Source organism: Colias croceus, chromosome 23 (assembly GCF_905220415.1).
Source record: "Colias croceus chromosome 23, ilColCroc2.1".
In the NCBI taxonomy this organism is placed as follows: domain Eukaryota; kingdom Metazoa; phylum Arthropoda; class Insecta; order Lepidoptera; family Pieridae; genus Colias; species Colias croceus.
The window spans coordinates 660,793-681,944 of record NC_059559.1 but is presented as its reverse complement, the minus strand read 5'-3'; the positions used below and the strand labels follow the sequence as shown (position 1 = coordinate 681,944).

At 40.3% G+C, this 21,152-nt stretch overlaps 1 protein-coding gene across 2 annotated transcripts in view; it reads right to left on the bottom strand.

The window, feature by feature from the left end:
* The window catches only part of LOC123702118 (modular serine protease-like), a 36,830-nt gene extending 22,128 nt beyond the window's left edge, over positions 1-14,702 (bottom strand). The window contains exon 1 of one of the 2 annotated variants that reach the window (XM_045649763.1): positions 14,506-14,702. In XM_045649763.1, the coding sequence (XP_045505719.1) occupies positions 14,506-14,536 (31 nt within the window). In that variant the 5' untranslated portion in view covers positions 14,537-14,702. Of the gene's footprint in view, positions 1-791; positions 836-14,505 lie in introns of those variants that run through there. The other variant, XM_045649765.1, reaches the window with a different exon arrangement.
* Between the last annotated feature and the right edge of the window lie 6,450 nt (positions 14,703-21,152).

The following is a 21,152-nucleotide window of genomic DNA, read 5'->3' as shown; positions in this document are numbered from 1 at the left end:
TCCGCGGTGCTACACTACACACTCGTTCAACTTCGCGAGGAGCGCATACGTTCATATTCAGAACGAACTTCAGGTAACTTCGTGCCCTTTGACTCGGGCGCAAAAACCGACAACAAACGGAAGTCGGCCGAGGCGAGGTAAAGTTGGACGAAGTAACCCGAAGTGCCTCTCTACATTATTCTATTCGTCTAACCTCGTTCAACTTCGCGAGTAATGTGGAGGAGGCATTACGTCAAAGGAAATTCCTATGGGAATACCTAAAAGGTACCATACAGTCACTCCATTGCGATGTAAAAGAAAGACAAACACACATAATTCTGCCGTTAGTTATCTAAATATCTATTTTCATTTTCCTTATTGGAAATAGAAAATTTTACATGACGGATAAACTGAACAAAATGCATCGAAAAGCTCTGAACATGGTTATCACGGTATTTATTTGGCTGCCTGACTATCGGTTGTTATTCATTAGGCCAATTACACGACTGATTAAATCAGTCGTCTCTGGGGCGATTTATCAATCCTTGATTAAAATGTATCCATCAAATAAAGACTAACCATTTCAAAACATAATTATTTTTTTTAATATAAAGCTAAACTACTATCAAATTTAAAGAACTAAAATAGGAGCAGCCAGAAGGTAACAGTTTTTAAATGAAGAAAGAGATATCAAAATCGGTTCACCAGTCTGTTGTCCGACTTTTGAATAATTGTAGCCTGTGCCATTTTTATATTATTGTTTTCTTTTATATTTTACTTTTGCTCGAAAGGTAAATATTTCAAATAGGTACAATTAAAATATAATAAAGTCATATTTTAATGAGCTCAGGTTTTTGTTGTGTTCCCATAAATTATCTAATTGTAGTATTAGTACGACGTTTCAGCGGCTTTCCCGGTTCCTTCTAGTTACATCGAAGTTTTATAAACTTTTTCTGTGTTACTGCACTCGTAAAATCATTACGTCATGATCTGCCTATGTTTGTTTCCAGTGCAAGGACACTGACCTCCTATGAGGTTTCAAGCTGTAATTCACCACGCTTTTCAACTAATTTAAAAGGAGGACCATTTCGACTGTATTTTCTTTGATAAATAGACTATCTGACAGTGAATCATGTTTTTAATGAGTTCATGAGTTTAGCGCAATCAAGCAAACAAACAAAGTCTTTAGCTTTCTAATATTAGTATTAAAAATAAGTATAATAACTTATTATATTTTTAGACGACTACTAAGGCTGGGTCGCACCATTTTATGTACTATAACAATAACAAACATGTTAAACTAACGGTTAGAGAAAATACACAATGTGAGTTGTGACAATTATCACAGAACTATGTATAGTTCTGTGACAATTATATAGATGACGTCATATTTTTAACGCTAACTATAAAATACAAGCGCTCTTGTTTCACCGGTTTAAAACTAATGTTAGCGTTAAATAACTGTGAGAAACGTCAAATAAAAATGAGATGTCATTTAACTTGAGACCTTGATAACTTTAAAGTTTAACTATAGTATACTGATTGCGCTGCGCTGGTAGTTGGTACAACCCAGTCATCAGTTAGTGTTATTAGTAGTTATATTTGATATTAATCTATATAATATTGTAAAGCTGAAGAGTTTGTTTGTTTGAACGCGCTAATCTCAGGAACTACTGGTCCGATTTGAAAAATTCTTCAGGTGTTAGATAACCCGTTTATCGAGGAAGACTATAGGTATAGGCTATATAATTATTATCACGCTAAGTCCAACAGGGGCGGAGCACTGCAGGTAAAACCGCGGGGCGCAGCTCGTCTTAGCTATTACTAAAATATGGTGCAATCAAGCCTTAATAATACAAAACCACAAATGTGGAGAAATAAAAGACAAGGTATCAATCAATTCACTATCTTACCATATCTACACTTTAATTTCGAGAAATAACGACTTGGCTCTCGGCCAAAAATTTTATTTATGCTGCATTAACAGCTCCTGGATAATTGGAAACAATGACAATGTTGCTAACTAGCCAAGGCATTCATTTAATTATTATTATTATTTTTTTTTTTTTGTATGGTGTTTCTCAATGTTAGCCAGAAGGGCTACTACATTTTAACGCGGACGCGGGGGTGAACTGAAGGTTCACCCTGGTAGCGACATGCACAAGGGCGTCCCCCCTTGACGGGGACCACGAACCTCGGCTTGAGCTGTCGCTTGAGTGGAGGAGGCCAGAAGGGCCCTAATCGGATCATTTAATTAATGCCTGGCGCTTTTCAAGAGCCAATTATAAATGCGGACATGCCACCCCACGCTTATTTCACAATTATTATGGTTACTGTTTGTGTGCACGACGAAACGTAAATGTAAAGTACACAACTCATTTAATTAGTATAGAATAAGATAACGTATAAACTCCTGAAGGCTTACGCCTGAAGGCTTATTTTTAGTATGAATAAATGTATGTCTTATTTGAGTTCTTAAATGTAAAGTTTTATATGTTTGGAAAGTAAAGTATTTAATCTGTCTAGTATTAACGTAGAGTAAGCTCCTGAAGGCTTATGCCTGAAGGATTATTTTATAACTAAGAATAGAATAGCGAATTTATATGTAAAGATGTTTGTTAAATTGTTATTACGTAGTCATAATTAGATAGGAAAATTCATGAAAGATTATGACTGAAGACTTATTTACTTGGAATTTAAAATATTTATGTCTTGTTTAATGATAGTAAATGTTTATGTTTGTTTATTGAATATTGAAAATGTCTTTGTTTATGTGTTGCCTTAAGTATACGATAATGTTTTGTCTTTCTTTGAATTTACTATTGTAGATGTTAATATTTAATGATTATGTAATGATTAGGATATGTAAATTTAATGTTTCTTTTCCCGACAGCATCACGTCCGCGACTGCGCGCACAAACCGTTCCCCGCAGTATATTTATACACCTGAAGCGGGGGACGGGGTAGTATAAAAGTAAATTTCGGGAAAATCGTGCGCGCAGTCTAAACGGGGCGTTGGCGGGATATGTTATGGATGTAGAATTAATTAGTAATATAATAATGAATGTAATGAAAACGTAGAAAATGTAAAATTGTGTAAAAATAAAGAGAATGAAAATAAAGGGTGAGGAAAGGGGCGTGGCCAGCCGGAGTGGAGGGGATAACACGTAGAGTATAAATATCGACGCAAAACCGGTTGCGTCATGGCATTCCAGTTGCTCCCGCGCTACAAGAAGAAACTAAGGAAATAACTCCGCTCCGGCTTGGCACCCTGGCCCTCTGCGTATGAAGAAATAATTGTTTGTATTATTTACAAACCCCCCCGCCACTACAGTCCACTTGAGAGGGCCTGCCGCCAACATTGGTCCTTCGAGCCGGATCAGAAGAAAAATGAACACGAGAAGCCGGAGCGGAAGAGGAGCCACGCCATCGGTATCCGAGACGACCGCCACCGCCACAGGAACGTCATCAACGAACACATCGGAAGAAACGAGCGGCACGACGGAGACATCGGAGACCTGCACGACCGCGACGAGAACGACGAGGACAGAAGAAAAGAGCAGCTCGACGCCACCTACGCCGAGCACCATGCCCGCCGACAAGTTGCAGCCAGCGCCGTCACCCGTCGTAGGATACACAAACGCCGCTTTCGCGGCGCCAGCCGACAACGCCGACGCGCCGACGACCGCCGCTTTCGCGGCGCCAATAAGCAACGTCAACTTAAATACAAACGCCGCTCTCGCGGCGCCATCGAACGTCGCCGTCGGGTCGCCAGCACGCCGCTCGAAGACGCTCCGCCAGGCATCAGAGGTGCGGTCGCGGCGCTCCGTAGCCTCCCGCAAGAGACTCCTCGCGGAGTTGGAGGCGAAGGAACGCCTAGCCGAACTAAAGCTGGAACAAGCGAAGGCCGCAGCAGAACTAGAAAAGGCGCGGTTAGAAAGAATCCGCGCTGAAGAAGAATCAACAACGGAAGAGGAAGAAGAGGACTACGAACCGGAACGACGGGTCGAGTCGTGGTTGAAACAGCATTCAAGCCAGCCACTGCCACCCGCCGCCAACCCGACTCGCGAGCTCTCACCGCCACGCTACATAGCGAAGAACACCGACAACAAGGAAGACCGAGGATGGGGGGCCCGCCAGGAACAGGACGACGGGCAACGGGAACCGAAGAAAGACCCGCCCACGCGGTCACCAGAAGTTGCGGCAATTGTAACCGCCTTCAACGAAGTCGCAAGAAGCCAAAGGAAAGTAATAAGATACGGCGGTGAACTACCGACGTTCACCGGCTCCAGCAACGAGTGGCTATCGTTCAAGGCATCGTATGAAGAAACTGAAGAGGGATTCACCGACGGGGAAAACGTCGCACGATTGAGGAAGGCGCTGAAAGGAGCAGCCCTAGAAGCCGTCACCGCCCTACTCATATCACACACCGGACCCGAGAAGATCATCGAAGCCCTGCAGAGAAGGTTCGGCCGCCCAGACGCGCTCGTTTTGGGTGAAATGGAAAAAATTAAATCGCTACCACGAGTGTCGGACAACCCCCGGGATGTTTGCATATTCGCAAACAAAATAGCGAATATCGTCGCCACCGTCGAAATACTAGGAAAACCAGAATACCTGCACAGCCCGGAAATGCTGCGGCAGGTGCTCGAGAAGCTCACACCGATCATGAAGAATAAGTGGTACGACTTCGCCGCCGACGAACGAGACAAGACACCGCTACTGAAAAAGCTCGCAGAGTTCCTGAATAAAGAAGCAGACAAGTGCTCCAGTTACGCTCCGTTAGACACAGAGACGGAGAGGATAACAAGGAAAAGGACGGAACGCGCCTACGCAGCAAGCAACGCGAGCGAGCGAGAAACAAGATGCCCGGTGTGCGAGCGAGAACACAAGCTTATCGAGTGCCGACAATTTACGAACAGCGACGTAAATACACGATGGGAAATAGCGAAGAAACATCGAGTGTGCTTCCGCTGTCTGCGAAGCAAACATCAACGAGCAACATGCCGCGCTCGTCCATGCGGCCTCAACGGGTGCACCATGAAGCACCACAAGATGCTCCATCATACAAAGACAGCGGAAAAGAAAAATGAAGAAACGACTCAACCGCAAGCCGAAACGAAGAACGACGAAAAAGTCCTCGTGTCGGCGATAAACATCAACAGCGCTACGTCGGAGCAACCTACGCGCCGCCGCGCGTATCTGAAGATCGCCCCCATCACCATCACTGGGCCGAAAGGAAAATGCGACACGTACGCGCTGCTCGACGAGGGAAGCACGGTGACCATCATAGAAACGGCGCTTGCAGAACAGCTGGGTCTCGACGGGCCACGCGAGTCCATCACAATTCAAGGTGTGAATGGACACGAGAACGAGCACGAGTACAGCAAGAGAGTGAAGGCACGAGTACGAGGACGGCATGAAGAAAAAGATTACGTATTAGACAACGCCCGCACCGTGCACCAACTCCACGCGTTCACGCAGTCCATCCGCGAAAGTGACATCGCCCGCTGCAACCATCTGCACGACCTGCAAGACGACCTGCTGTACGAGAATGCAACACCGAAGCTGCTGATCGGACAAGACAACTGGGAGCTCATTATAACACGTAAACTACGGCACGGCAAGAGGAGTCAGCCCGTCGCATCGAAGACACTGTTAGGATGGGTACTGCACGGCTGCCGTTCATCGAACAAGCACCCAGTTTTGTTCTGTTCTCATCTCTCGGAAGCGGAGAAGTCACCCGACACACTCGAAAATATGATGAAGAAATACTTCGAATTAGAATCCATCGGCATCGAACCTAAGCGACAGCGCAGCGACCCGGAGCAGCAGGCACTCAACATACTGGAAAAGAAAAGTCAACGCCTGCCGTCCGGCCGATATGAAACCGGACTCCTATGGAGAGACGAGTCCGCAGATACACCGAACAACTACGGCGACACACTGAAAAGACTGAAGACATTGGAAAAGAAATTGGACAAAGACGGAGAGCTGAAGAGACAATATGAGGAAAGAATCGAAAATCTACTCTCGTCCGGCTATGCAGAGAAGGCGCAGACTCCGCCCACCGGCGGGAGAGTGTGGTACCTCCCACACTTTCCAGTGATCAACCCGGACAAAGCGAAGATTCGTCTGGTGCACGACGCGGCCGCTAAGTCACACGGCCGCTCTCTCAACGACATGCTGCTGCCCGGGCCCGACCTACTGCAATCTCTGCCCGCCGTCATCATGAAGTTCCGTCAACATCCAATCGCCGTGTCCGCCGACATCAAGGAAATGTTCATGCAGATAAAAATTATAGAAGAAGACCGCGACGCGCTGCGCTTCCTCTGGCGTGGCGACCGACGCGACGACGGGCCGCCCGATGAATATCGTATGACATCGCTCATCTTCGGCGCCTCTTCATCACCGTGCACCGCGCTCTACATCAAGAATAGAAACGCGCAAGAACACGCGAACGAGAGTCCGGCAGCCGCACGCGCGATTCAAGAGAACCATTATATGGACGACTATATACATAGCTACGCTACCGAAGATGAAGCAAAGGAGATAACGGCGCACGTCGATCGCATACATCGATACGCCGGCTTCGAGCTACGTGGGTGGGCGTCGAACAAAGAAAACGCGATAAGAAACTTTACGAACACCGGGGCGACCACCGTCGAGATCGGCGGGAGCGAGACAGAGCGAACATTAGGGCTACTTTGGCATGTGAAGCAGGACTACATAGGCTTTCGTGTCAACACGAAACGTGTACCACAAGAAATAATCGAAAATAAGCGAACACCCACGAAGAGAGAAGCCCTCAGTCTCATCATGTCGGTCTTCGACCCACTCGGCCTCATCGCGCCCATCCTCACACCGGCGAAAAGGATAATGCAGGATACGTGGAAGTACAACACCGGCTGGGACGACCCCATTCCCGACGCGCTACAACACCGCTGGGAAAACTGGGTGGCGAATATACAGCATCTCGACGCGCTCCGCATCCCGCGCTGCTATGACTACGAACCCGCTGCTGAGAGAGAGGTACACACGTTTGTGGACGCCAGCGAAGAGGCATACGCAGCAGTCGTGTATATCAGAGCGACGCGCGCCGACGGATCAATACACATCGCGATCGCCGCCGCGAAAAGCAGAGTCACGCCCACGAAACCGGTATCGATTCCACGTCTGGAGCTGCAAGCCGCCCTGCTCGGAGCACGCCTCACACGAACAGTCGAGGAAGGCCACGACTTTGTCTTCAAGAGAAAAGTGTATTGGAGCGACTCGAGAACAGCGCTCGCATGGATACGCGGCGAGCCCCGCACATACAAGACGTTTGTAGCGCACAGACTAGCCGAAATAGAAGATCTCACGAAGAAGGATGAATGGCGCTGGGTTCCCACGGCGCACAATACGGCGGACGACGCTACACGCAACACCCCCGCTGACTTCGACCCGCAACACCGTTGGTTCACCGGTCCAGACTTCCTCCGCTATGAAGAATGCGACTGGCCGGTTGAGAAGAAGGAAAACATCACCGACACGGGCGAAGAAAAAGAAAAATGCGGCGCGTTGAACTCGTCGGACCCCGCCCCCGCGTTCATCGACCTCGAACGCTTCTCAACATGGACTCGGCTAGTGCGCACAACGGCCCGCGTACTGCAATTCATCGAACTCTGTCGTCGCCCCAAACAACTCGTCAACGCAACACGTCGAAAACGTACAAGAAAAAACGAAGAAAAGGACGCGACGTGGAAAAGAAATACGAAAAAGAACAAAGAGAAAATCGTCTCGCGTCCGAACAACGAAGAAAGAAAATATATAATACTGAGTGCGCGCCACCTACGCGCCGCGGAAAACGTGCTTGTGAAATTAGCACAACAAGCAACGTACGGAAAAGAGATAGCGATACTACAGCGAGGAGACCCGCTCACTGAAAAATGTCAAGGTCCACTAGCGGGATTAAGTGTCGCATTGAACGAAGAAGGAATACTGAAACTACGAGGAAGGGTGAATGAAGCCAGCGCGATCGAGGCAGAGGCCGCAAACCCGACAGTGCTCGACGGAAAACACAAGTATACGCAGCTCTACATACAGCATGTACACGAAAAGTTACATCACGGCGGCGTCGAAATTGTAGTAAATGAACTAAGGCAAAGACTGTGGATAACAAGAATACGACCCGCGACAAAGGAGGTGCTAAAGAGCTGCCCGCGCTGCCGCCTGCTGCGCGCCAAACCCGCGCGCCCATCCACGGGCGACCTGCCTGCCGCACGCCTCGCGCATCACGCGCGCCCATTTACATTCACCGGACTCGACTACTTCGGCCCGCAAGAAGTAACCGTCGGCCGCCATCGAGAGAAGCGCTACGTGGCCCTCTTCACGTGCTTAACATCGCGCGCAGTACATCTAGAAGTCGTCGCCTCGCTCAGCACCGACTCAGCGATCAACGCGCTGCGCCGCTTCATAGCGCGGCGCGGCTGCCCGGCCGAAATATGGAGTGACAACGCGACGTGCTTCCGCGCGGCCAACCGAGAGCTCACGGACGCGTGGGCCGCACTTGAAGAAGAAGCAGCAGCCCGCCGCATCAGCTGGCGCTTCCTTCCGCCGGCCGCCCCATTCATGGCCGGCGCGTGGGAGCGCATGGTACGCACCGTGAAAGAAGCCCTACGCCACACGCTTCACGAGCAGCACCCCAGTGACGAGACGCTCGTCACACTCCTCGCCGAAGTAGAAGCCACCGTAAACTCACGCCCACTCACTCATGTGGCCGTGACCCCCGACGTGCCGCCCGCCATCACACCGAATATGATCCTGCTGGGCTCCAACTGTTACGTGCCGCCACCCTGCACCATCGAAGAAGACCAAACAACAGCGCGCACACACTGGAAGCGCGCGCAACAGCTCGCCGACACCTTCTGGCGACGCTGGGTGCGAGAGTACCTGCCCGTACTCCAACAGCGGCGGGAGCCCCACGCAAGCGGCGCGGCCCCCAAGATCGGCGACCTGGTCATCGTGTGCGACTCCAATCATCCGAGGAACACGTGGCCCCGAGGACGAGTCATCGCCACGTATCCCGGCAAGGACGGCGAGGTACGAGTGGTCGACGTGGAGACCAGCGGCGGCAGAATCCTCCGGCGGCCCACCAAGAAGATCGTCGTGCTACCAGTTCGAATCGCAGAGTGCGACGGCGGGAGAAATGTGCACGACGAAACGTAAATGTAAAGTACACAACTCATTTAATTAGTATAGAATAAGATAACGTATAAACTCCTGAAGGCTTACGCCTGAAGGCTTATTTTTAGTATGAATAAATGTATGTCTTATTTGAGTTCTTAAATGTAAAGTTTTATATGTTTGGAAAGTAAAGTATTTAATCTGTCTAGTATTAACGTAGAGTAAGCTCCTGAAGGCTTATGCCTGAAGGATTATTTTATAACTAAGAATAGAATAGCGAATTTATATGTAAAGATGTTTGTTAAATTGTTATTACGTAGTCATAATTAGATAGGAAAATTCATGAAAGATTATGACTGAAGACTTATTTACTTGGAATTTAAAATATTTATGTCTTGTTTAATGATAGTAAATGTTTATGTTTGTTTATTGAATATTGAAAATGTCTTTGTTTATGTGTTGCCTTAAGTATACGATAATGTTTTGTCTTTCTTTGAATTTACTATTGTAGATGTTAATATTTAATGATTATGTAATGATTAGGATATGTAAATTTAATGTTTCTTTTCCCGACAGCATCACGTCCGCGACTGCGCGCACAAACCGTTCCCCGCAGTATATTTATACACCTGAAGCGGGGGACGGGGTAGTATAAAAGTAAATTTCGGGAAAATCGTGCGCGCAGTCTAAACGGGGCGTTGGCGGGATATGTTATGGATGTAGAATTAATTAGTAATATAATAATGAATGTAATGAAAACGTAGAAAATGTAAAATTGTGTAAAAATAAAGAGAATGAAAATAAAGGGTGAGGAAAGGGGCGTGGCCAGCCGGAGTGGAGGGGATAACACGTAGAGTATAAATATCGACGCAAAACCGGTTGCGTCATGGCATTCCAGTTGCTCCCGCGCTACAAGAAGAAACTAAGGAAATAACTCCGCTCCGGCTTGGCACCCTGGCCCTCTGCGTATGAAGAAATAATTGTTTGTATTATTTACAAACCCCCCCGCCACTACAGTCCACTTGAGAGGGCCTGCCGCCAACAGTTTGATTATTACTTTTTAGTTGTACCTATATTGAAAACGTGTTTTTTAGATTAAGAGTTTTTCAAATTATATATTATCGTGATCGATTTTTTTCTAACTTTTATAAATTTATAACTTCTAATTGTCAGAACTTGACAAAAGTTAGGAAGAAAAAAATTGGTTGTCTGTAAAGTCGGTTTACTGATACGATAGTTGAAGGTGGCAACGTCCGATTGTGCTTCTTTGTCGCTCGTTCCGCGCTCTCGCTCGCACTTCAAGCCTTACATGGAACGCCTCAGATGAGTCAGAGCGAGGTAACGCCGCATGAGTCATGTATGTGTCATGTTTATCGAATTATAAGACGTTGTCACGTCAAAAAGAAGAAAGCATTTGAATGCCATAAACCAAAAATATCAAATTCAATTTGAAGTAAATTAAAATTAATTTATTAGGTAGCTAAGTTATTAGACCTCTGAAGTACTACCAGTTCAGTAGTGTTATCCATACTAATATTATAAATGCGAAAGTAACTCTGTCTTTCTGTCTGTTACTCAATCACGCCTTAACTACTGAACCAATTTGCATGAAATTTGGTATAGAGATATTTTGATACCTGAGAAAGGACATAAGATAGGTTTTATCCCGGGCGATGCCACGGGTGGAAAGCTAGTAACTTATAATCTTCCTTATTGAAACAGACTAAATAAGTATTTATTTATTGTTTATTTTTCGCATCGAAGCAATTTTATAATATTTGCAACTGGAGATAGGAGCGAGTTAGGAGTCTATAGACTATAGAGTGACATAAGCTACTTTTTATCGCTGTGAATAATAAATACGCGATTAGAAAGAAATATTTGTTTCATAACACTTACAAAGAAAAATACAATACTAATGTTTGTAAACGAAGATTAATGGAATACTTTATCTCCTAAAGGTTAGAAATATAGATAACTATCTTTCCGCCCGCGGCTTCGCCCGATTTTTCAAAGGAAGCCCCGCATAGTTCCCATTCCCGTAGGATTTCCGGGATAAAACCTATCCTATATGTTAATCCAAGTTACCCTCTATACGGGTGCTAAATTTCATTGCAATCTGTTCAGTAGTATTTGCGTGAAAGAGTACATACACATACACAACCTCACAAACTTTCGCATTTATTAGTAGGATAGGATAATTTTTGTAGCTCATTTTGTCCATAGATGAATCCGCAGGATACATCTAATTATTATAAATTTTCATTGGCACTAATTTAAAGCTAAATGATAATATTATTATTTATTTAAGTTTGTTATTTAACAAGGAAAATGCTAGGAATTATTATAAATAATCCCATTTTAATTATACTGATAAGTCAATCACCAGTAAACAATATTTTAACGAAACTGAGATACTATTGCCAATGGCTATATTCCAATTACATATACCTTACTAGATTTCCGCCCGCGGCTTCGCCCGCGTTTTCAAAGAAAAATTAAAAAACCGCATAGTTGCCGTTCCTGTGGGATTTCCGGGATACAAAGTAGCCTATTTCTTATTCTGGGTCTTCAGCTACCTACATATCACATTTCATTGTAATCGTTAGTATTGGTAAAGACTAAAGAGTAACAAATATCCTTTTCTGTTTAGCCAAAGCAAATATTATAAACTTACTGCGCTCCGCGGTTTCACCCATGTGGCTCCGCTCCTGTTGGTCTTAGCATGATGATATAATATATCCTATGGCCTTCTTCGATAAATGGGCTATCTAACACCGAAAGAATTTTTCAAATCGGCCCAGTAGTTCTTGAGATTAGCGCGTTCAAACAAACAAACTCTTCAGCTTTATAATATTAGCATAGATTATAATACATTTTTATCTATATTCTACGCAGTAAATAATCAACATTTTAAAATTTAAATAATAACCATATTATGTAGTCAATATGTTTCTTTATTTTATTTCCCTAAGCTCGTCAATCAACCAATTATTTACGCTCGTTAGGTATAGCTTTATATCATATTGTAAGGTCAACAGGAAAAAACTTAATATTTAGGCACCAAACATAGATTGAAATATAATCTACATATTTTATTATTCAATATTATAGATATTGTATCCAGTTAAACTAAAGAAACCATGTATTTATTTAAGCCGTACTCACGTATTGCCGCAGGGGCAATATTGGCACAACTCGGTTGCACGGCCGGCGGTCGGAGCAATTTCAGCTGTTCTCTAAATTGCCCCTGCTTGCCTATACACATCACAATTAAGGAGCCAAATAAGGGTGCAATTCCAGTATTGCCCCAATTAGTGAGTAGCCGGCTTTTGTTACTAGCTTTCGGTCCGCGGTTTCGCCCGCATAGTCTAAAAAATTATAAATTACCTATATACTTACCTTCCTCGAGAATAACTCTATCTATTAAAAAAAACTGCATCAAAATCCGTTGCGTAGTTTTAAAGATGCTTAAACGGCGGGAAACGACTTTGTTGTATACTACCTAGGGTAATTGCGCCAGTTCGCGTCCACTTAGTGCAGTTGGAAAGTTTGAAGGAGAAAATAAAAATGTTCCAGAACAAATTTCAACGCAAAATTTATGTAACGTGTTCATTACATAGTCTATTTTAAGATTTACTTTCAATTGTGTTGGAAATATCATGTGGTTTTTATTTATCTAGACAAATAGCAGAATTTGGCGTTTTACCCAGTTTGCGTCCAAAAATTCCTTTTTGCGTCCACCCGTGGACCAGTTCGCGTCCACCAGCTTAGAAAAGGAATTAAGAGTGTATTGGTGATATTTTATCAGATATATGCAAATAAAAATTAGATTTTAATAAATTATTTATTTACGAATATAGTTATTTAATAAAAACCGGCCAAATGCGAGTGGGACTCGCATACCGAGGGTTCCGTATTAACCTGTCTTTTTTTCATATGTTTTAACTGTAAATGATTATTTTTTCAATGTTTCCCTTATTTGTGCTATAATATAAGACGTTGCTTCGTACAAGTGTCTGTGTTCACGTAAAGTACCCTGTAGGTTTTGATTCCCTTGCGAATGTCGAAATTTGCGAAAATTTGCAGCATAAACGGCTGTATCTTTTGATTGCTTTGGCTTATAAGTTTGATTTTTTCACTGCTTCAAGGGAATGTAGACTTGAGTATTCAAAATAAATTTCAGCTTTATACCTCTACGCGTTACTGAGAAAAAGGGTCTTGACAGAAAGACAGACCGGCAGACGGACATACAGACGGACGGATATCAAAGTGATCCTACAAGGATTCCGGTTTTTCCTTTTGAGGTTCGGAACCCTAAAATCAACATTATTATTAATATAATTCACTGTGTAAGGAAACTGGAAAAACTTAATTATATTTATCTTCTCATCATTATTAGAACCAAAAATTAACAAAAAACAAAGTTACGTTATGTAAATAAATAATAATCAGTTCTATTAAGATTACCTAAATACCCTATTTTTTAGTTTCTAATGAATTAAATTTCTTTTTTGTTTATATTATTTTCTTAACCACAGACTTATTGACTCTCATTCTCAAAAATACTGGTCTCATTCTTAGGATACCCATTTTAAAATGAAAAAATAGCATAAAAATTTGCTAATTTGAATGAAAATTTAAATTATCAACTTGTGGTCTTAGTCAAAAATTTACAATCTATTTTAAATTACATATTTTAACAAACAATTCATTGCTACGTAATGAAAAACAATGTGGACGCAATATGTTCTATTGTTATGCACTACAGGTATAGTTTGCGCCCACCGTGGACGCAAAATGGAAGTTGTACAAATTCGGTGTAGTAATTCGCGTCCACCTTATTTTAGCTATTAATTGTAAAATAAATAAGCTTATTTATAATCCATATTATTCCATGTTTTGTTAGCAAAGCAAAGAAACAGTTTCATATTCAAAAATTAACATTTAACAATAAGATACTTACCGTCAAACGCGACGCTGCGCACTATTTTTTTCTCAAAATCCCGCGCGTTTTAGCTCTCTCGTTTAATAGCCAAAATTAAATATATTTTTTTTAATAGGATAGGCGGTGCGCAGGCATATTTTGAATATGTGTGCATGTCTCTTATACATTGAGGTATTATCGGAAATTTTTCTTATTACAATTTTACATAAAGTATACTTATTTTCGTGAATTTTCTAAAAGATATCCGCAAAATGGACGCGAAAAGGCAGGTGGACGCGAACAGGCGCAATGACCCTATGTGATTTTTCAATTGTATGTAGTAAAAGGAAGCAGTATTCTATTTATTTATACGCAGATGACGCACAAGTCTCATTAGAATTAGATAATATATAATAATAATTAGCTTAACTTACCCAAACAGATAACGAATTGAGAAGATTTCATATCGATAGATTTAGAACTATATAAAATTAATTATTTCACACTTTGACATTAATTACTGTGATATTAATCTTTATTTTTTAGTCTTAACGTGTTCTCGAAGATGTTACCGGCGTAAATTTAATTTAGCAGAGCACAACGCTACATGCTCAGAACGACGCTTAGCGAACACTGCACATAGTTGTATACTTGTATCATGAATTGCTGTTCATGCAGTCATGCTCGTATATAATCAACACACGTATGTGTGTCTTAGTATATTGCATTTAAAACGCATGTGTGACAAAATTCTTGCGTGTGTGAAGATTTTCCGACTCTTGAGCACAACCAAATACTCGCGCATTGTATGGACATATATATACACACAGACATATTACCTATGTCTGTGTTTTGGTTATTTTTTACATTTGTGCTAAAAATTGATACATGTGTGAATATTGTTCTTATAAAGTAACTAGCTGCTCCGCGCGGTTTCACCCCCGTGGCTCCACTCCTGTTGGTTGTAGCTTGATGATTTATAGCCTGCTAGTTTAACGCCCGCGGTTTCGCCCGCTTTGTATTAAACCTAATAAATTATATACCTAAGTACTAAAAACTTACTCTTGAATCACTCTATCTATTAAAAAAAAACGCCGCGAAATCCGCTGCGTAGTTTTAAAGACTTAAGCTTACAAAGGGACATATGGACATAGGGACCTGGGACATAGGGACAGAAAAAGCGACTTTGTTTTATACTATGTAGTAATAAGTAATAACCTTCCTCGATAAATGGGCTATCTAACACCGAAAGTATTTTTCAAATCGGACCAGTAACAGCTGAATAATAATGTTATATAGACTTGCCTTCGCATCGGCCGGGTTCATACGAAACAAAAAAAAATATAACCCATAATCTATATTAATTATCTTAGGTGTATGACTTTTATCACTACATAGTATAAAACAAAGTCGCTTTCTTTGTCCTTATCTCCCTTTGTATGTCCCTTAAATCTTTAAAACTACGCAACGGATTTTGATACGATTTTTTTTAATAGATAGAGTGATTCAAGAGGACGGTTTTAGTATACAATTTATTAGGTTTTAGACAAAGCGGGAGAAGCCGCGGGCGGTAAGCTAGTACAGAAAAGGAGACATTTTAATTGTAGTTAAAATAGTTGGAAAAAATGTGTAAACATGTATTTTAATCCTAACTAGACAAAAAGAACCCAGAAATTCCTCATTAAAACAAGCATTCAAAACGCCGGTTTGAATGAAGATCTTTTAATGTTGATGCAATCGACCAAAACAATCCTTAGTGATACGATTTTTATTTATAACTTGAAGCGTCGCGTCGTCGTGGGTTGAGTGTTGCGCCAAGATGAATGTTCTCATCTATACATATATAATAAATCTGTAGAAGGGTCAATTCTGTACATTGAAAATATTGAAAAAATAAATAGCAGGGGGTGTTACTGGATCGATACCAAGCCCAAAATATATGTGATTAAAAAAAATTTTGTCTGTCTGTCTGTATGTGAAGGCATCACGTGAAAACTAACGGTTCGATCTTAATCAAATCAAAAAAATAAATCTTAATTTTTCTTAATTGTTCCGCGCGGACGGAGTCGCGGGCGGAAGCTAGTTATGAATAAAATAGTTTAACTGTTTAACAAATGTTTTAAATGCAGTTGAATTTTGTGCATTTGTTTGTGATTGATTTTAGATATTTAGAAAGAAGAAGAAAGAAGAAAGAAAAGACATTTAATTCAACACACATGAAAGACTTAAAAATAAAAATAAAAAAAACAGAAAATTAAATAGAAAAACACAGTGAAATATAAAACATTAACATTAATTAGGTGTGATTCTGTGTGCTGAACAGGGACACCACTCAGGAATTCTGCAGCTTAAGAGCTGCAGCACTGATTTTCAGTGGTTCCCATGTTCCCAAATGACGCCTATAGTGGCAGAAAATGAAAAATATGATTAAATTAAAATAGATACACGTATATACACTACATAAATATCAAAATAAAACAAAATTCATAACTCAAAAGAAATAATAATAATATAATTTATTAATAAACAATTTAAATATATAAAAATAAAATAAATATTTATGAATAACAGAAAATAGCAGTCAGTATAAAATTAGAAAAATTATTAACCATACGCTAACGAACCAAGCAACTAATGTTGATTGATTTGCCGATGTAAAATGGATTTCTTAAACTCATTACGGAAGCTTAGTACACTGCATTTATTCCGCAATGGTGGAGGTAAATCATTCCAACATTTCGTTGCTCGGTATCGAAAAGCACCCCGGAAAGCCATGGTATGGTGTCGAGGCATAGCTAAGCTGGTCAGTGACGCCCTGGTTCTGTACACAGTGTTAGAATTCCCCAACCATGATAATTTTTCATAGAGGTAAGCGGGTACATTTGACCGTATAACTGCAAACAGCAAAACGGCAAAATGTAATCTTCGACGGTTCTCCATGTTTAAAATCCTCGCATTATTCAGGTAAGGTGTTATATGGGATCGGGGAGGTACATCCCAGCAAAAACGAGCGCATGCATTTTGAACCCTTTGTATTGCTTTTTTTGAGCGTCCCAGGATTCGATCACCATACATTGCGTCACCATAATTAAACTTGGACAATATCAACAATATCAATTTAAAAGAAACTAGCTTTCCGCGCGCGGCTTTGCCCGCGTTTTCAAAGAAAAATCCGCATAGTTCCCGTTCCCGTGGGATTTCCGGGATGAAACCTATCCTATGTCCTTTCGCGGGTATGAAAATATCTCTATACCAAATTTCATGCAAATTGGTTCAGTAGTTAAGGCGTGAATGAGTAACAGACATACAGACAGAGTTAGGTACTTTCGCATTTATAATATTAAGTATGGATAATATTATATAATAAATAATAATAATATTGGATATGGATATTTGAAAAAATTTCAAAATCGTGGTTTTAATTGTACACTAGCTGTGCCCGCGACTTCGTCCGCGTGGAATAGCGACTGCATAGTAGTTACTACTTTACATACAATTATTTAGTAAACACGTACTACCATAAACAATTCATAGAATTGTTAATAGAATTTATTACTAATCTAAGCTAAAAATCTTACGTACTTTCCGGAAATCCGGGGCATTTTCCGGGGATATCCGGAAAATGCCTGTAAAATATCTGGAAAATCCCCCGGAAAATGTGTGAAAATGTCCGGGAAATACCCGGAAAATATCCGGAAAATGCGTGAAAATGTTCGGGAAAAGCGTGGAAAATGCCTGAAAAATCTCCGGAAAATGCCAGGGAAATGTCTGGAAAATATCCGGAAAAAGCGTGGAAAATGCCTGGAAAATCCTCGGAAAATGCCTGAGAGATGCCCAGAAAATGCCCGGAGAATATTCAAAAAATGCATGAAAATGTCCGGAAAAGGCGTGGAAAATGCCTGGAAAATTCCCGGAAAATGTTAGGAAAATGTCTGGAAAATGCCTGGAAAATCCCCGGAAAATGCGTGAAAATGTCCGGAAAAAGCGAGGAAGATGCCTGGAAAATCTCCGGAAAATGTCAGGGAAATGACAGGAAAATGCCTGAGAAATGCCTGGAAAATATCTGGAAAATATCCGGAAAATGCGTGAAATGGTCCGGAAAAGGCGTGGAAAATGCCAGGAAAATCCCCGGAAAATGCGTGAGGAATTGCCCGGAAAATGCCAGGAAAATATCCGGAAAATGCGTGAAAATGTCCGTAAAAAGCGTGGAAAATACCACTTCAAATTTGCGAAGTAATTAAAGCAGACAACCAAAAAAAGAAAAAGAAAGCTAAAATCTTTCATATTAAATGTATATGGGATATTCATATTTCATATTATGTACTTAATGTATGAGAGGGTTTAAAGATATTTTTTTGATATTTCTCGATTTATTTAAAAAAAATGATTACGGCCATTATTAGGTTAAGTACTTTCGATATCAGTTTAAAGTTTTTTGTTATCTCCTGTTATCGCCTGTGCACACTGAACGATTACACCTTGTACATGAATGCCTTAGCAAATGTTCGCCGTGATAATTTAAATGATCATAATTTTTTTTATTAATGAACCAATTGACATGAATTAAACACTAAATGACAAAAAAAATTAACTACAGTTTTGGGTTCGGGATCAATTTAATAATTACACCTGCTAATATTTTTTTACATATTTTCATTGTATAAAATCGTAACATAATTTCCTTTGTGTATTGTTCTATTAACACATAGATAATATCTTCCCAAGGTACTAAATTTTAATAAAAAAGTTGTTTTTGTTATTTATATCTAAAAAAGAGTATTTATATTAGACAGGAATAAACATGAAATTTTTATAAGTTTTATGGAAGCTGAATGTAATGCAAATGGGCAAATATAAAAGTAAAATTAGGTATTTAAAATAAATAAATGAAACAACTACCAATTACAGAAAAACTTCTTTTTCGGTTGAAAATTGCTGGATCATGAGTATAATTCTTTATCTCTTACCTTGGGCAGTCTGGAAGAGATCGCTAGTAAGCGATAAGACCGCCTTATGTACATACCGTGTTAATCCATTTGGTATGATTGTAAATATTTTACTTGGTGTGGTACGTATATTACCACACCAATTGATAATTAATAATATGTACTCTGATCCCAGTACGATCTGTACCGCGATAGCCATAACGATAATAAAACAATCAGATGACAGTAAAGCACGATTGAAAATCATACTTGTACAGTAGTTGTGAGTGCAATATTTACGTTTCAAAATAACATTTTTTTTGGTACTAAAACGTAGGTAGATTCTCACGCACGCACGCTGATACGTGGTTGACTGCCCCTTTTCTCCTCATATCCTCTAAAATTACCCAAGATTCTTCCAATGATTGTACCATACGTTGGAAATTAACTTTAATCAACAATTGACCACGCGCCAGGATACTTATTTCTACTACATCCTCATGCAAATCGTTAATTTTTATGAACATTGAATCTGTAAATAAAAAAATGAAAACATTACTTTACCTAATTTTATTAAAAAGCTACTAACAAATAAAATACTATCAAGAACTAAAGTGACCTTCTTTGGGCGTTTAATATAGTCTTGTAAAAGTTATACATAAAAATAAAATTTCATCATTTTCTTATTTTGTCGTAACTTCAATTCTAATTAAAAACATGAGTCTAACTATATAATTAATTTATAAAGAATAAATATAAAAGCTAGGTACAACTTACCTTTTGTGGGAACGCAAGAAGGATTTCTTAAAATGTCACAATTAACTGTTAATAGTGTCTTGTTTGACATCAAATAATAAACATCTACCCTCACTTTTAAAATTTTATTTAGTAAATATTCACATAAAATATAAGCACCTGAAGTGGACTCTGGGAAGACATGGGTTAAAAAGTTAAATAAATAAGTACAATTAAAAACCCCACCAACATCATATTATTTAATTTTTAATTAGGTGTAAATTTTCAAGAAGCGTTAAATATGTAAATTGATTTGATTTTAATGAAGTCTCATAGATGGCGCTGTTTCAAATTTGTCTTTATACTACTAAGATTCATTAAACTGTTTCTCTGCCAAAATTACGTAAATGACGTAGTTTTTATAGTGTAAAGCTAAATAATAGCGTGGCTTACCCAAAAACAACATTTAAACATGAGTCTTTAGATTGTACGCTGTGTAATACACGGAATACGTTAGAAAAATAAAGGTTCACAGCTCCTCCCCCGGAGGTGATAGCATGATAATGTGTATATAAAAGCCTCACCCGACCTGTTAGTAATATTCATGCAAAATTTGAAGTCAATCTATGCGGTACTTTTCGAGATTAGCTCGGACAAATATACAGACAAACAGACAAACCGACAAACAGACAAACAGACAAAAATTCTAAAAACTATGTTTTTGGCTTCTATATCGATTATAGATCATGGATTATGTATTCTTTTAAAAAAATATTCAATGTACAGTTTTGACTTTCCTACGATTTTATTATATGTATAGATTATTATTTTTGTAATTTAATTAGTGTCAAATTTAAACGTATGAGTCATGAGATAATATTATGTCATTTAACTATACCTAACATTATGATTGTATTGCAATACCTGCATAAGGTCACTAATATGTAAAAATGGGAGTACCTATATAATCAAAGGTAAAAATGTACCTATTGGTAAGCAATAAATAATTTGAATTTGAATTTAAACTAGGTACAAGTCGCGTCAAGTAAAAAGAACGCTGACGGATGGCGCATTGGCGATTTATCGGTCTATTTGGTGTTATGAGGTGGTATAAGAATAACAAATAGGTAATTGAGAAGCCACGATTCGCGAGCCTAGTTCAAAATAAAATAATCGGCACATAGCTTTCGTGCAAAACTCGATCCATGTGCAAACACACCCAATCACTTTCATCCAGCGTTCTTTTTACGTGACGCGTTAACGCGTACTATAGTAAAATGAATTTCCGCGAAAAATCGTTCCAAGTCTCTGAAAAATATGAACATAGGCCAGCTCAACGCAGTCGGAATGCGGTTCTAAGAAAAATGTTGTTATTCTCGCTTACATAAATTGTAATATATTTGTTTATGTAAAAAGAAAAG